Here is a 17,607-nt window from a genome sequence, read left to right as displayed (position 1 = left end):
ACTGAAAGAACCAGAGATTTTATAGAGTTTCAGAGAGAGCATTAGGGAACGATTGACAAGAACTGGGGAACGAAAATACAATAGAAGAATAATAGGTAGCTCTGAGAGATGAAATAGAGAAAGCAGCAGAGGATCAAGTAAGTAAAAAGACGAGGGCTAACAGAAATCCTTGGCTAATTGAAGAGTTATTGAATTTAATTGATGAAAGGTGTAAATATAAAAATGCAGTAAATGAAGCCGGCCGAAAGAGTACATACGTCTCAAAAATGAGATCGTCAGGAGGGGCAGAATGGCTAAGCATGGATGCCTAGAGGACAAATGTAAGGATGAACGAGCATATATCACATAGGGTACGATAGATACTGCCTACAGAAAAATTAAAGAGACTTTTGGAGAAAAGGAGGAACAAGACTTTTGGTCAGGTGATTACAGGGTTATAAATACAAAATCAAATAGGGGTAATGCAGGAGTAGGTTTAATAATGAATAAAAAAATAGGAGTGCGGGTTAGCTACTACAAACAGCATAGTGAACGCATTATTGTGGCCAAGATAGACACAAAGCCCATGCCTACTACAGTAGTACAAGTTTATATGCCAAGTACCTCTGCAGATGATGAAGAAATAGATGAAATGTATGACGAGATAAAAGAAATAATTCAGGTAGTGAAGGGAGATGAAAATTTAATAGTCATGGGTGACTGGAATTCGTCAGTAGGAAAAGGGAGAGAAGGAAACATAGCAGGTGAATATGGATTGGGGGGAAGGAATGAAAGAGAAAGCCGCCTTGTAGAATTTTGCACAGAGCATAACTTAATCATAGCCAACACTTGGTTCAAGAATCATAAAAGAAGGTTGTATACCTGGAAGAATCCTGGAGATACTAAAAGGAATCAGATAGATTATATAATGGTAAGACAGAGATTTAGGAACCAGGTTTTAAATTGTAAGACATTTCCAGGGGCAGATGTGGATTCTGACCACAATCTATTGGTTATGAACTGCAGATTGAAACTGAAGAAACTGCAAAAGGTGGGAATTTAAGGAGATGGGACCTGGATAAACTGAAAGCACCAGAGGTTGTAGAGAGTTTCAGGGAGAGCATAAGGGAACAATTGACATGAATGGGGGAAAGTAATACAGTAGAAGAAGAATGGGTAGCTCTGAGGGATGAAGTAGTGAAGGCAGCAGAGGATCAAGTAGGTAAAAAGACGAGGGCTAATAGAAATCCTTGGGTAACAGAAGAAATATTGAATTTAATTGATGAAAGGAGAAAATATAAAAATGCAGTAAATGAAGCAGGCAAAAAGGAATACAAACGTCTCAAAAACGAGATCGACAGGAAGTGCAAAATGGCTAAGCAGGGATGGCTAGAGGACAAATGTAAGGATGTAGAGGCTATCTCACTAGGGGTAAAATAGATACTGCCTACAGGAAAATTAAAGAGACCTTTGGAGAGAAGAGAACCACTTGTATGAATATCAAGAGCTCAGATGGCAACCCAGTTCTAAGCAAAGAAGGGAAGGCAGAAAGGTGGAAGGAGTATATAGAGGGTTTATACAAGGGCGATGTACTTGAGGACAATATTATGGAAATGGAAGAGGATGTAGATGAAGACGAAATGGGAGATAAGATACTGCGTGAAGAGTTTGACAGAGCTCTGAAAGACCTGAGTCGAAACAAGGCCCCGGGAGTAGACAACATTCCATTTGAACTACTGATGGCCTCGGGAGAGCCAGTCATGACAAAACTCTACCATCTGGTGAGCACGATGTATGAGACTGGCGAAATACCCTCTGACTTCAAGAAGAATATAATCTACATCTACATCTACATCTATACTCCGCGAGCCACCTTACGGTGTGTGGCGGAGGGTACTTATTGTACCACTATCTGATCCCCCCTTCCCTGTTCCATTCACGAATTGTGCGTGGGAAGAACGACTGCTTGTAAGTCTCCGTATTTGCTCTAATTTCTCGGATCTTTTCGTTGTGATCATTACGCGAGATATATGTGGGCGGTAGTAATATGTTGCCCATCTCTTCCCGGAATGTGCTCTCTCGTAATTTCGATAATAAACCTCTCCGTATTGCGTAACGCCTTTCTTGAAGTGTCCGCCACTGGAGCTTGTTCAGCATCTCCGTAACGCTCTCGCGCTGACTAAATGTCCCCATGACGAATTGCGCTGCTTTTCGCTGGATCATGTCTATCTCTTCTATTAATCCAACCTGGTAAGGGTCCCATACTGATGAGCAATACTCAAGAATCGGACGAACAAGCGTTTTGTAAGCTACTTCTTTCGTCGATGAGTCACATTTTCTTAGAATTCTTCCTATGAATCTCAACCTGGCGCCTGCTTTTCCCACTATTTGTTTTATGTGATCATTCCACTTCAGATCGCTCCGGATAGTAACTCCTAAGTATTTTACGGTCGTTACCGCTTCCAATGATTTACCACCTATGGCATAATCGTACTGGAATGGATTTCTGCCCCTATGTATGCGCATTATATTACATTTATCTACGTTTAGGGAAAGCTGCCAGCTGTCGCACCATGCATTAATCCTCTGCAGGTCTTCCTGGAGTACGTACGAGTCTTCTGATGTTGCTACTTTCTTGTAGACAACCGTGTCATCTGCAAATAGCCTCACGGAGCTACCGATGTTGTCAACTAAGTCATTTATGTATATTGTAAACAATAAAGGTCCTATCACGCTTCCTTGCGGTACTCCCGAAATTACCTCTACATCTGCAGATTTTGAACCGTTAAGAATGACATGTTGTGTTCTTTCTTCTAGGAAATCCTGAATCCAATCACAAACCTGGTCCGATATTCCGTAAGCTCGTATTTTTTTCACTAAACGTAAGTGCGGAACCGTATCAAATGCCTTCCTGAAGTCCAGGAATACGGCATCAATCTGCTCGCCAGTGTCTACGGCACTGTGAATTTCTTGGGCAAATAGGGCGAGCTGAGTTTCACATGATCTCTGTTTGCGGAATCCATGTTGGTTATGATGAAGGAGATTTGTATTATCTAAGAACGTCATAATACGAGAACACAAAACATGTTCCATTATTCTACAACAGATTGACGTAAGCGAAATAGGCCTATAATTATTCGCATCTGATTTATGACCCTTCTTGAAAATGGGAACGACCTGCGCTTTCTTCCAGTCGCTAGGTACTTTACGTTCTTCCAGCGATCTACGATAAATTGCTGATAGAAAGGGGGCAAGTTCTTTAGCATAATCACTGTAGAATCTTAAGGGTATCTCGTCTGGTCCGGATGCTTTTCCGCTACTAAGTGATAGCAGTTGTTTTTCAATTCCGATATCGTTTATTTCAATATTTTCCATTTTGGCGTCCGTGCGACGGCTGAAGTCAGGGACCGTGTTACGATTTTCCGCAGTGAAACAGTTTCGGAACACTGAATTCAGTATTTCTGCCTTTCTTCGGTCGTCCTCTGTTTCGGTGCCATCGTGGTCAACGAGTGACTGAATAGGGGATTTAGATCCGCTTACCGATTTTACATATGACCAAAACTTTTTAGGGTTCTTGTTTAGATTGTTTGCCAATGTTTTATGTTCGAATTCGTTGAATGCTTCTCTCATTGCTCTCTTTACGCTCTTTTTCGCTTCGTTCAGCTTTTCCTTATCAGCTATGATTCGACTACTCTTAAACCTATGATGAAGCTTTCTTTGTTTCCGTAGTACCTTTCGTACATGATTGTTATACCACGGTGGATCTTTCCCCTCGCTTTGGACCTTAGTCGGTACGAACTTATCTAAGGCGTACTGGACGATGTTTCTGAATTTTTTCCATTTTTGTTCCACATCCTCTTCCTCAGAAATGAACGTTTGATGGTGGTCACTCAGATATTCTGCGATTTGTGCCCTATCACTCTTGTTAAGCAAATATATTTTCCTTCCTTTCTTGGCATTTCTTATTACACTTGTAGTCATTGATGCAACCACTGACTTATGATCACTGATACCCTCTTCTACATTCACAGAGTCGAAAAGTTCCGGTCTATTTGTTGCTATGAGGTCTAAAACGTTAGCTTCACGAGTTGGTTCTCTAACTATCTGCTCGAAGTAATTCTCGGATAAGGCAGTCAGGATAATGTCACAAGAGTCTCTGTCCCTGGCTCCAGTTCTGATTGTGTGACTATCCCATTCTATACCTGGTAGATTGAAGTCTCCCCCTATTACAATAGTATGATCACGAAACTTCTTCACGACGTTCTGCAGGTTCTCTCTGAGGCGCTCAACTACTACGGTTGCTGATGCAGGTGGTCTATAGAAGCATCCGACTATCATATCTGACCCACCCTTGATACTTAGCTTAACCCAGATTATTTCACATTCGCATTCGCTAATAACTTCACTGGATATTATTGAATTCTTTACTGCTATAAATACTCCTCCACCATTGGCGTTTATCCTATCCTTGCGGTATATATTCCATTCTGTGTCTAGGATTTCGTTACTGTTCACTTCCGGTTTTAACCAACTTTCCGTTCCTAATACTATATGCGCACTATTTCCTTCAATAAGAGATACTAATTCAGGAACCTTGCCCTGGATACTCCTGCAGTTTACCAACATTACGTTAACTTTTCCTGTTTTTGGTCTCTGAGGACGGACGTTCTTTATCAACGATGATAATGTCCTCTCTGGTAAGCCGTCAGGTATTTTATCGTTTCGCCCAAGGGGGGGTCCCTCTAATCTAAAAAACCCCCGTGTGCACGCCACACGTACTCTGCTACCCTAGTAGCTGCTTCCGGTGTGTAGTGCACGCCTGACCTGTCTAGGGGGGCCCTACAGTTCTCCACCCAATAACGGAGGTCGATGAATTTGCAACCATTATAGTCGCAGAGTCGTCTGAGCCTCTGGTTTAGACCCTCCACACGGCTCCAAACCAGAGGACCGCGATCGACTCTGGGCACTATGCTGCAGATATTAAGCTCAGCTTGCACTCCGCGTGCGATGCTGGTTGTCTTCACCAAATCAGCCAGCCGCCGGAAGGAACCAAGGATGGCCTCAGAACCCAAGCGGCAGGCGTCATTCGTTCCGACATGTGCTACTATCTGCAGCCGGTCACACCCAGTGCGTTCAATAGCTGCCGGAAGGGCCTCCTCCACATTACGGACGAGACCCCCCGGCAAGCACACCGAGTGCACACTGGCATTCTTCCCCGACCTACCCGCTATTTTCCTGAGGGGCTCCATAACCCGCCTAACGTTGGAGCTCCCTATAACTAATAGGCCCGCCCTCTGTGACTGTCGGGACCTTGCCGGAGAATCGGCCACTGGCCCAACAGGCGAGGCATCCTGTGGTGGCTCGGAAACGATGTCATCACCACTAGGAAGCACCCCGTACCTGTTGGAAAGGGGTAAGGCAGCTGCCACGCGGCCAGATCCCACCTTCGCCTTTCGGCCAGGCACGCGAGAGCCCACCACTGTCCGCCATTCACCCTGGAGTGATGGCTGACCGGTAAGATGCTCACTGCCGGAAGACGCAGCGACATCAGGGGTTCCATGTGATTCCAAGGCCACCGAAGTAGGCAATCCCAAAGATAGCAGGTGTAGTTACCCAACTACCAGTTTAATAAGCTACGGTTGCAAAATACTAACACGAATTCCTTACAGAATGAGTGGAAAAATTGGTAGAAGCCGGCCTCCTGATCGATCAGTTTGGATTCCGTAGAAATGTGGGAAAAGCAAGGTAATACTGAGCCTACGACTTATCTTAGAAGATAGGTTACAGAAAGTACTTGTAGACTTTTAGAGAAAGCTTTTGACAATGTTGACTGGAATACTCTCTTTCAATTTCTGAAGGTGGCAGCAGTAAAATTCAGGAAGTGAAAGGCTGTTTACAATTTGTATAGGAACCAGAAGGTAGTTACAAGAGTCGAGGGGCAGGAAAGGAAAGCAGTGGTTTAAAAGGGAGCTATACAAGGTTGTAGCCTATCCGCCGGCAGCTGTGGACGAGCGGTTCTAGGCGCTTCAGTCTGGAACCACGTCGATGCTGCGGTCGCAGGTTCGAATCCTGCCTCGGGCATGGATGTATGTGATTCCCTTAGGTTAGTTATGTTTACATAGTTCTAAGTCTAGGGGACTGATGACTTCAGATGTTGAGTCCCACAGTGCTTAGAGCCATTTGAACCATTTTTGTAGCCTATCCCCGATATTATTCAATCTCTATATTGAGCAAGCAGTAAAGGAAAAACTAAGAAAATTTTGGAGTCGGAATTAAAAGTCCAACGAGGAGAAACCAAAACTTTGAGGTTTGCCGACGACATTGTAGTTCTGTCAGAAACAGCAAAGGACTTGGAAGAGCAGTAAAACGGAATTGACAGTGTCTTGAATGCAGGATATAAGATGACTATCAACAAAAGTTAAACGAGGGTAATGGTATGTAGTCGAATTAAATCAGGTGATTCTGAGGGAATTAGATTAGGAAATGAGAGAAAATAGATGTGTTTTGATATTTGGGAAGCAAAATAACTGATGATGGTCGAAGTAGGGAGGGTATAAAATGTAGACTGGCTATGGCAAGGAAAGCGTTTCTGTACAAGGGAATTTTGTTAACATCGAGTACAGATTTAAGTGCAAGGAAGTCCCTTTTGACGTTTATTTGTAAGGGGTGTAGTTATGTATGGAATTGACACATGGACGACAAATAGTTTAGACATGAAGAGAATAGAAGATATCTAAACGTGGTGCTGGAAAAGAATGCCGAAGATTAGATGGGTAAATCACGTAACTAATTGGGAGATACTGAATAGAACTGGGGAGAAGAGGAATTTGTGGCACATCTTGACTAGAAGAAGAGATTGAATGATAAGACACGTTCTGAGGAATCAAGTGACCAGCAATTGGAGGGAAGAGTGGTGGGTAAAATTCGTAGAGGGAGACGAAGAGATGAATGCACTAAGCAGACTCCAAAGTGTGTAGTTTACAGTAGTTACTCGGAGATGAAGAGGCTTGCACAGGATATAGCAGCATGGAGAGCTGCATAAAACCTGTCTGTGGACCGAAGACCACAACAACAACAGTATGCCTACTGCCACCGGTGGTGCAAAGGACGGGGGAAGGCGCCCGTCCAGGTTCGCCGACGTGATGGTGTACTGCTGTTGGTTTCACGTCCATAGCGCCGCTCGCAGGTATAGACCGAGAGCCTTGTTCCGCGCATTTGTGAGATTAAGTCGTCTGGGATGGTGTGGGAGAGTTAAAATCTCGTACTGGACCTTAAACAGCATCCCCTGGCTGACATAGCGTACAAAGGCCGCCATTAATCTGTGAGCAATACCATATGGCATTGGCAGTACCTGTTCCACGTGTGGCAGTAGTGAGGCAATATGAACATTAGAGTATTCCACCCTTTGGAGCAGGTCGTGGATTCGGTGTGAATTGTGGCGTATGTGAAGTCAGACGTGCTGGAGCAGACGCTCCTAGCTGTTTGCCGCTGATTGCCGTAGCGATCTCGAGAACAAAACTCCTAAGCATCGCATGTTGTCCTCCGTCGCAAATAGACTATACAGACCCCCCAGGTCCCGACCTGCGTGCAGAATCTTGGTTTTATGCTTGCTGACCCTGCTACCTGTCGCACGCCGTATGTAGTAAGAAGGGCAACAACCTGACGTACTTCGTTCTCCAATCAGGCGAGTATCATCCAGTCATCTGTATATGTGCGACACATGAAGGAGCTCGCATGGAGCTGGAAGCCCGTAAGATTCCGTCGAAGAGTCAGTATCAGTGGCTCGAGCGCTATCGCAAACAGCACCATCGACAAAGGACTTCATTGCCTAACTCAGCTGTAAACAAGAATCGTGCCTACCTCCCTGCCATTGACTCTCAACGTCGAAGGAGCACCGCGAAAGAGGCACATGAGAATGGCAACGAAACCCTGGGGTATCGTCATGCGCCACATAATCGAGTCAAGGAAATCATCGTTGATTCAGTCAAAGGCCGGATCTAATTCCACTCATGTGAACGTCGCTTGCATGCCACGTGCCTCCTTCGAGGCAGTGATGCTCCGAACCTGTACACAAGCCTGATCTGGCGGGTAGTGTCTTGGATATTACAGTGTTGAGCCTTGTCGCCTACATTCGCGCAAATATTTTGTAGTCTGTGTTGAGCATCGTGAGCGGTCGAAACTGATGGACGCTGTATCCTTGCCGATGTCGGTACTGGTATAGGCGTTCCCGCGGTGAATTGCGACGTTACGTCCTTGTCAGGGACTAGTAACTCGTTACACATCAACATCGATTGGGTTTTTCTTTTTTTTCTGCAGTACTTGGAAATACTGTGGTGAATACGGTGAAGAGCTTAAATTTTTGACTACAAAAACATTAGGACCCATTTACTAAATAATTGTTTAGGTAACGTCAAAACGCTTTCCCTAAAAACTTGAAATCCTCGATGCAGGGCTAGTTGGCATACCCTAGGCAACTTTATTTGGGTTGCGGTACGTGTGCAGGACACAGTAATTTCTCATGAAGAAATAGCTAGAGAAAAAAACTATACTAAAATGTGTGAACAACAGTATGAACCTAAATGTGTGAACAAACAACGATATCTTCTAGAAAAATAAGTAGTCCTTCTTATTATAGCTTCCTGTTGTTGTTGAACCAGAATTGGTTCCATCTATTAAATTAAACAAGTAATTTAGGAGTTGGGCGTCCATTTGTTTGAATTGTTGGGCTCAATTTTAGCACATATTTACATTGGCTGTACCAGACTGAATCATTCTCCTCCGACCGTCTTTAGTTTTTTGCCTTTTTGATCGTGACGGACACGCGAAGCTCATTACCGTAAGCTTCGACAGTCTCAGCAGAGTAATGACAGGCATTGTACGTCACCAAAACAAAGTCATTTGAAAGTATTCTGGGTGATCAGGAGATCCATGAGAGTGCGAGGCATTCCTTGTTGACCTTGTTCGACGTTACCTGTTGGTATAGATATGCCAGCTGACTCCAGACGTAGTATCTGACCACGATATTATTGCAGTTGTCCTTCTGAGGACGTTGCCGGAAACACATGGCGATATATATATATATATATATATATATATATATATATATATATATATATATATATATATACAAGCTTGAAGAAGAAGCAGGTTTTAGAGCTGGAAGATCAACAATTGATCATATCTTTTGCCTACAACAAATTATTGAAAAAAAAATGGTTTGGGCACAACCTATACATTTAGTATTCATAGATATAGAAAAAGCCTATGATAGTGTGCCTTTATCCAGTTTATGGAAAGCTTTAAAATCAATAGGAATAAATCCAAGAATAATTAAAGCAATTCAAAATTTATATAAAAATTCTATTTCAAAAATAAAAATTGGTAAATATCTATCACATGGATTCCAAGTCACAAAAGGATTACGTCAAGAATGTAGCATCTCACCTACATTGTATAAAATATATACAGAAGTAACTTTACAGAATTGGAAGAAAAAATGTCACGCTATGGGAATACCAATAAATGATAGAACAATATACTCGTTACAATTTGCAGATGACCAACTGATTATAGCCCAAGACTATGAGGACATAGAGTATATGACCAGAAAATTGATTCAAGAACATAAAAAATCAGGTCTAAATGTAAACATGAATAAAACAAAGTACATGGTAATTGGTGGAGTGAATGGAGACTTAATATTAGAAGAAGGGATGGGAACAATAACAGCTACTGAGGAATATAAATATTTAGGTGTGAAAATTACAAATGATGGGAAACTGGACAAGGAAATTAGATCAAGAATAAATTCTGGAAAGACGACAATCTCTTTATTAAATGGAATTCTCTGGGACAAACACATAAAACTGATAACAAAATAAGGATTTTTAAAACAATAGTTAGAAGCATTATTACATATGGTTCAAAAGTGTGGACAACAAAATGGCAACTGAAATCAAAATTATTAGCCACAGAAATGGATTTCTGGAGACGTTCAGCAAGAATATCAAGACGAGAAAGAATAAGAAATGAAGTAATCAGGGACAAGATGAAATGAAAAAATTCAATTATTGATTTCATCGAGCACAAACAACTTAAATGGTATGGACACATCAGACAATTGGAACAGGAAAGGCTACCAAAATGCATAATCGACTGGGTACCAATTGGAAGAAGAAAAAGGGGACGACCACCTGATACATGGAAACAGGGAGTTCAGTCAGCAATGAGGAAGAACAACATTCCTGAAGATTTATGGACAAATAGAGAAGAGTGGAGAACAATAATTAGTGACTTACTGTAATCTAGAATAGGTGCTGGAAAAATGTACTCACATTGTAAATCCAGAATAATAATAATAATAATATATATACCTACTCTCAAAAGTTATACTGACCAGTCAGAAAAACGGTAAAATAAGGGCCCTGCGTTTTTGACGTTTCCAAGCACACTGAAGTTACGGTGGATGGTGCACCTTTATATACACTCCACACTAGCTAGAGCCCTTAATTAGGGCTTTAACGCTGGCACGATGGCAGCTCTCTAGCTCCATGGAGGCAGGAAATAGAAGATTATGGCAATTAACCCCGGTCTCCCCTACTTTAAAAATACTGCACAGTTTTCACACAAAGTCCTAAACAGTGTTATTATTTTCATTTTAAAACTGCCAGCGATTATATGTACATATAACTCTTGCGCCACAACAGGCAGGGCCTAGTTTGACGTCGAATGTGCCGCAGCAAGTAGCCAAAACAACCACAAGAACTAACTCTTGATAACCCAAACAAGGAAATGAGTGCTTGCGCATTTTAGAAGAGTGTGTCAGTCCCAAAGCCTAAACAAACACGACGAAAGACTTAGTTGAATCAAACAAGCAGGAAACGAAAGGAAAATCGGAAGCAGGTTGCCTGGGGAGAAAAATAGGTCAAGGTCGCAGACACTAGAAACGACTCAAGAATAGATTGATTCCAGTATTGGTCAAGACACTCCGATGCCTCCATCTGCCATGATTTTCATGACTACAGCAACGAAGTGTTAAAATACCTGGTGAAATCTTCACCTGTTATTTATTTTGCACGATTCGCTATCAGTTTCGGTCAATGATCATTATCAAGCTTAGCTGGCACAAAGAATCTAAGATGCAATGACGGAAATAAAAGAAAGATTCAAGTGCGGGATTAAAATTCAGGGCGGATGAATATCAATGACAAGAATCTTGATGACATTGCTATCCTCAGAGAATGTTCAGAAGAATTACAGGTTCTATTGAGTGGGATTAATAGTATAATGTGAACATGGATGGAGTACAAATAGAAGTGAGACGAAAATAATGAGAAGTTGACAAACTTAAGGTAAACCGATCCTGGCTTCCCGTACTACAGCGAACGACCGTCGCAGGTAGCAAGAGGAGAACCGCACCGGAAATGACCGCGGAGAAGCCCTCGGACGTTGGCGCGCCAGGTACATATAGTCTGCGGCCGCGAGCTCGGCTCCAGTTCACCACCGGAACTGGAGAGTGAAGCTTTGACAATGTCAGCCACTCGTGCTGGCGAAACGTCAGTAAAATCATTAGATGAACGTCGGTCGAAGAACCCAAGACAGAAGCCAATAGGCAGTTTGTCAACATGTGGCCTCGAAAGTCTTAACAATTTAGTACAATGAGAAGTATCAGAAATTAGAACAGCGGTAAATCTTGTCTCATAATTGGGGATCAGGAAGTAGACAAAGTCAAGGAATTCTATTATCTAGACAGCTAAATAACCTATGACGGACGGAGAACGAGGATATAAAAACCAGGCTAGCGCTGGCAAAAAGGGCTTTCCGGACCAAGAGGAGTCTACTAATACCAGACATCGGCCTTAATTAGAATTAGAATTAATTAGAAATTTCAGAGAATGTACGTTTGGAGCATAGCATTGTATGCGAGTGGGATAATAACTGTGAGGAAACCAGGACAGAAGAGAATCGACGCATATCAGATGTGATTATACAAAAATATGTTGAAGAAAATTAGGAGGACTGATAAGATAAGGAATGAGGAGATTCTCCGTACAAGCGGCGAAGAAATGAATATGTGAAAAGCACTGACAGGAGAAAGGGACAGGTCGATTGGATGCCTTTTAAGACATCAGGGCATAAGTTCTATGGTACTAGAGGAAGGCCGGCCGGAGTGGCCGAGCAGTTCTAGGCGGTACAGTCTGGAAAGGCGCGACCGCTACGGTCGCAGGTTCGAATCCTGCTTTGGGCATGGATGTGTGTGATGTCCTTAGGTTAGTTAGGTTTAAGTAGTTCTAAGTTCTAGGGGACTGATGACCTCAGAAGTTAAGTCCCATAGTTCTCAGAGCCGTTTGAACCATTTGAACTAGAGGAAGCTGTAAGGGGCAAAGACTGCAGGGGAAGACAGAGAACGAAATAGAGCCAGAAAATAGTTGAGGACGTAGGTTACGAGTGCTACTCTGAGATGAAGAGATTGACACAGGAGACGAATATGTGGAGGGCAGCGTCAAACCAGTGAGAAGACCGATGACTGAAAAGAAAACGATGGCGTAGAATCATAATCTAGTAAAATATCAATGTAGTTCGGAAGAAAAATGAAGACAGGTGGGCCAAAAACGTCTGTACTCCTATTCATCGTAAAACGTGCCAGTCTGAATCCACGTTCTCCAGCGGCAACACACAGGAGGAGTATGAAAGAGGTTCCGGAACGTATCGACTGGTATGTGAAGCCATGCGGATCCCAGCGTCGTGGTCAGCTGCTCTAGGTTTCACGGTTGAGAATCCACGACTTGAACAGCCCTATGCAGGTGATCCCACAGAGTTTCGACTGTGTTTAAATCCGGGACGTTTGATGTCCAGCGGAGAACGGTTGACCCATCCTGATACTCTTCGCATCACACACGTACACTGTGAGCCGTGTGACACGTTGCATTGTCTTACTGGTAGATGCCATCGTGCCGTGGAGACATGGTTTTGCAAGGACAGTTGCATACTTGCGTAGAGCCATCGGATTAACGAGTTGATAAGCCCCGCTCCGGAAAATGAAGGCGATGCAGCCATCTAGTGCTAACTGGAGTAGAGAGGTGTTTACTTACGTCTACGGTGAGCCCGGTGAAGGGGAAGACCTTGATGGCGGGGTTCTCGCGCGGCGTGTAGCGGAAGAACTCGCGCCGGCCCTTGTACCACTTGACGGAGTAGAGCGCGTCGCCCTCCAGGTCGTAGCGGCAGCGCAGCACGGCCGCCGTGCCCCGCTGGATGGCCGCCGGCACCGACACGCGCACGTCGCGCAGCGCCACGCCACCTGCCGGCAAGCCACGCCCCATCCACTCACTGCGCTGCCCCAGTCTCTTAGCGTGTGTTTTGAAATATTATTATTGGGCGTGTACTAGGAGTCGCTCGGGTATGTATTTATGTATGTATAGATCTGTACCTACAGATTGGAAAATTGCGCAGGTCGCACCAGTGTTTAAGAAGGGTAGTAGGAGTAATCCATCGAACTACAGACCTATACCATTGACGTCGGTTTGCAGTAGGGTTTTGGAGCATATACTGTATTCAAACATTATGAATCACCTCGAGGGGAACGATCTATTGATACGTAAGCAGCATGGTTTCAGAAAACATTGTTCTTGTGCAACGCAGCTAGCTCTTTAGTCGCACGAAGTAATGGCCACTATCGACAGGGGATCTCAAATTGATTCCATATTTCTAGATTTCCGGAAAGCTTTTGGCACCGTTCCTCACAAGCGACTTCTAATCAAGCTGCGGGCCTACGGGCTATCGTCTCAGTTGTGCGACTGTATTCGTGATTTCCTGTCAGGAAGGTCGCAATTCGTAGTAATAGATGGAAAATCATCGCGTAAAACTGAAGTGATATCAGGTGTTCCCCAGGGAAGCGTCCTGGGACCTCTGCTATTCCTGATCTATATAAATGACCTGGGTGACAATCTGAGCAGTTCTCTTACGTTGTTCGCAGATGATGCTGTAATTTACCGTGTAGTAAGGTCATCCGAAGACCAGTATCAGTTGCAAACCGATTTAGAAAAATTGCTATATGGTGTGGCAGGTGGCAGTTGACACTAAATAGCGAAAAGTGTGAGGTTATCCACATGAGTTCCAAAAGAAGTCCGTTGGAATTCGATTACTCGATAAATAGTACAATTCTCAAGGCTGTCAATTCAACTAAGTACCTGGGTGTTAAAATTACGAACAACTTCAGTTGGAAAGACCACATAGATAATGTAGTGGGGAAGGAGAGCCAAAGGTTGCGTTTCAGTGGCAGGACACTTAGAAGATGCAACAAGTCCACTAAAGAGACAGCTTACACTACACTCGTTCGTCCTCTGTTACAATCTTGCTGCGCGGTGTGGGATCCTTACCAGGTGGGATTGACGGAGGACATCGAAAGTGTGCAAAAAAGGGCAGCTCGTTTTGTATTATAACGTAATAGGGGAGAGAGTGTGGCAGATATGATACGCGAGTTGGGATGGAAGTCATTAAAGCGAAGACGTTTCTCGTCGTGGCGAGATCTATTTACGAAATTTCAGTCACCAACTTTCTCTTCCGAATGCGAAAATATTTTGTTGAGCCCAACCTACATAGGTAGGAATGATCATCGAAATAAAATAAGAGAAATCAGAGCTCGAACAGAAAGGTTTAGGTGTTCGCTTTTCCCGCGCGCTGTTCGGGAGTGGAATGGTAGAGAGATAGTATGATTGTGGTTCGATGAACCCTCTGCCAAGCACTTAAACGTGAATTGCAGAGTAGTCATGTAGATGTAGATGTATGCCAATTCCTTTAGCCTGTCTTCTCCCCCTCTCTATGTCCGTTTCCTTCCTGCGCCTCTCTATGTGTTTCTCCTCCTCTTCCTCCTCCTCTCTCCCTTTTGCCCCCTCTCTCTGTTCATCTCGTCCACCCCCCCCCCCTCACTTCTCGCTCTGGCTGTCCACATCCTCCTACTCCTCTGTCTATTTGTTCCTACACCTCTCTCTCTCTCCATCCGTTCCTCCTCTCCATGTCCATCAGTTCGTAGTCCCTCTGTGCATCTGCACCTTCCCCCTCTGTCCATTTCCTCGTACCACCTCCCTCTGTCCATCTCTTTCTCTTTCCTTTCTCTGTTTATCTACCTCTCCTCCTCTCTCTGACCTTTCCTCCACTTTCCCTTCTCTGTCAGTTTCCTCCTTCTCATCTCTTTTTCTCCTCCTCTACCATCACTATCCATCTTCTCCTTCCCTATCTGTCTACCTTCTCTTTCTCCCCCAAAAGGAGATTACTAGTCCTTACCCTCAGAGTATTTCTTCCAGACCGTAATACAAGGGTCACTCCAAAAGAAATGCACACTTTTTTGTAAAAATACAGTTTTCATTCTGCATGTGTGAAAGTTTTACACTGTGTAGATACATCCTTCCCGCTTGTTTTAAAACTTAGTTAAAACTGTTCCGGTCCGCAGCTCGTAGTCATGCGGTAGTGTTCTCGCTTCCCGCGCCCGGGTTCCCGGGTTCGATTCCCGGCGGGGTCAGGGATTTTCTCTGCCTCATGATGACTGGGTGTTGTGTGATGTCCTTAGGATAGTTAGGTTTAAGTAGTTCTAAGTTCTAGGGGACTGATGAGCGTAGATGTTAAGTCCCATGTGCTCAGAGCCATTTGAACCATTTTAGTCAACCTGTTCCTGTGAGTGGCGCCGTCACAGCATGTCTTCAAGATGGCTGCTTCACTTAACGTTCGTCAGAAGCAACGTGCTGTCATAGAATTTCTGTGCTGTGAAAACGAGACAGTGGGAAACATCAACAAGAGGTTCAAAAAGGTGTATGGAGATGCTGCTGTCGATCGCAGTACAGTTAGTCGGTGGGCAAGCAGGTTACGTGATGAAAGCGGGCACAGCTATATTGAGTTCTGTCCTCGTAGCGGCAGGCCTCGTTCTGCAGACACTCCAGAGATTGTGCAGAGAGTTAACGAATTGGTGACTGCTGACAGACGCATGACAGTGAACGAATTGTCACGTTACGTTGGCATAGGGGAAGGAAGTGTTTGCAGAATACTGAAAGTGTTGGCGTTAAAAAAGGTTTGTGCCAGGTGGGTTCCCAGGATGTTGAAAGTGACTCACAAAGAAATAAGAAAAACTGTATGCACCGAATTTTTGGAACAGTACGAAAACGGTGGAGATGAATTTCTTGGAAGAATTGTGATAGGTGATGAACCGTGGCTCCATCATTTTTCACCAGAGATGAAGAGGCAATCAATGGAGTGGCATCATGCAAATTCACCCAAGCAAAAAAATTCAAAACCACACCTTCTGCTGGAAAAGTTATGGCTACTGTGTTTTTATATTCCGAAGAACTCTTGTTTGTGGACATAATGCCAAGTGGAACCACCATAAATTCTGATGCATATGTGACGACAATGAAGAAACTTCAAACTCGACTAAGTCATGTTCGACCACATCGGCAAAAGCAGGATGTTTTGCTATTGCACGACAATGCACAGCCACATGTCAGTCAAAAAACCATGGAAGCGATCACAAAACTCGGATGGACAACAGTGAAACATCCGCCTTACAATCCTGACATGGCTCCATGTGACTACCATCTCTTTGGGAAACTGAAAGGCTCTCTTCGTGGAACAAGGTTTGAAGATGATGACTCCCTTCCGCACGCTGCCAAACAGTGGCTCCAACAGGTTAGTCCAGAATTTTACCGTGCCGGTATACAGGCGCTGGTTCCAAGATGGCGTAAGGCAGTTGAGAGGGATGGAAATTATGTGAAGAAATTAAAATATTGTTCCTAAAGGATGTATCTACAGACTGTAAAACTTTCAAACATGTAAAATAAAAGATGAATTTTTTAAAAAAATTGTGTGCATTTCTTTTGGAGTGACCCTTGTATTTGTGTCAAGCTTAGTTGAAATCGACTCAGGGCGTTAGAAGGAGCCTTTTACACCTGGCTTTATCCACGTATGCAAATGTCACATATATTTATATATTTCACACACATTTGTACAAATGTTTCACTTCAATTAGCCGACCACACTATTATTGCAACTGGACAGATGAGTTTTCATCTTGATATTTGACGAGCATACGCTGAAACGCTTGACTACATGCACAGCTGACCTGGAAGCGTTTAGAGTGCAGAGCATTTTCCATCAGTCACTAGTGTACATGTGTACTGTAAGGTCATCATGTGTTGCTCTTAGGGGCCACAGAAGGTAAAGTTCAATAACATCCTGGTTTAGTTGTATCTCTAGCAAATTTCACCGTGTGGGTATCACGTTGGGGCAGTGATGGGGAGAATGATGTATGTATGTGTGAACCGACAACCATAGCATTTTCCCTCAACCGACGAATTGCCACAGGGCAATTCCACCGCCAATCCGAGCGCGTGGCGCCAAGTTTCCGCAGCTTAAAAATGGTGCGTTGTCGACCTACACAGCACTAGTAATTTTTGTTCTTACTGGCATCAGCTATTCAGGGTTAACATTTCGTGACATTATTTTTCTCCACTCTGTATATAAATTTATTTTCCATACGCACCAGTTTATCTAAATCCTAGCGCTATAAATGATTTAAACTCTCTGAGATAAAACTTTATCGTTGGTCTTTCTTTGTAGAATGAGAAGATGTCCAGTTTGGGTTAT

The 17,607-nt window shown here is 43.7% G+C and overlaps 1 protein-coding gene across 1 annotated transcript in view; it reads right to left on the bottom strand.

Moving 5' to 3' along the window:
- The window catches only part of LOC126100754 (uncharacterized), an 842,175-nt gene extending 828,877 nt beyond the window's left edge, over positions 1 to 13,298 (bottom strand). The window contains exon 1 of the mRNA XM_049911378.1: positions 13,071 to 13,298. Within this exon, the coding sequence (XP_049767335.1) occupies positions 13,071 to 13,298 (228 nt within the window). The remainder of the gene's footprint in view (positions 1 to 13,070) is intronic.
- Positions 13,299 to 17,607: the final 4,309 nt, after the last annotated feature.

This window comes from Schistocerca cancellata, chromosome 9 (assembly GCF_023864275.1).
Source record: "Schistocerca cancellata isolate TAMUIC-IGC-003103 chromosome 9, iqSchCanc2.1, whole genome shotgun sequence".
Lineage (NCBI taxonomy): Eukaryota > Metazoa > Arthropoda > Insecta > Orthoptera > Acrididae > Schistocerca > Schistocerca cancellata.
Note: the sequence above shows the minus strand (reverse complement) of the source record. Positions and strands in the feature narration are given on the sequence as shown.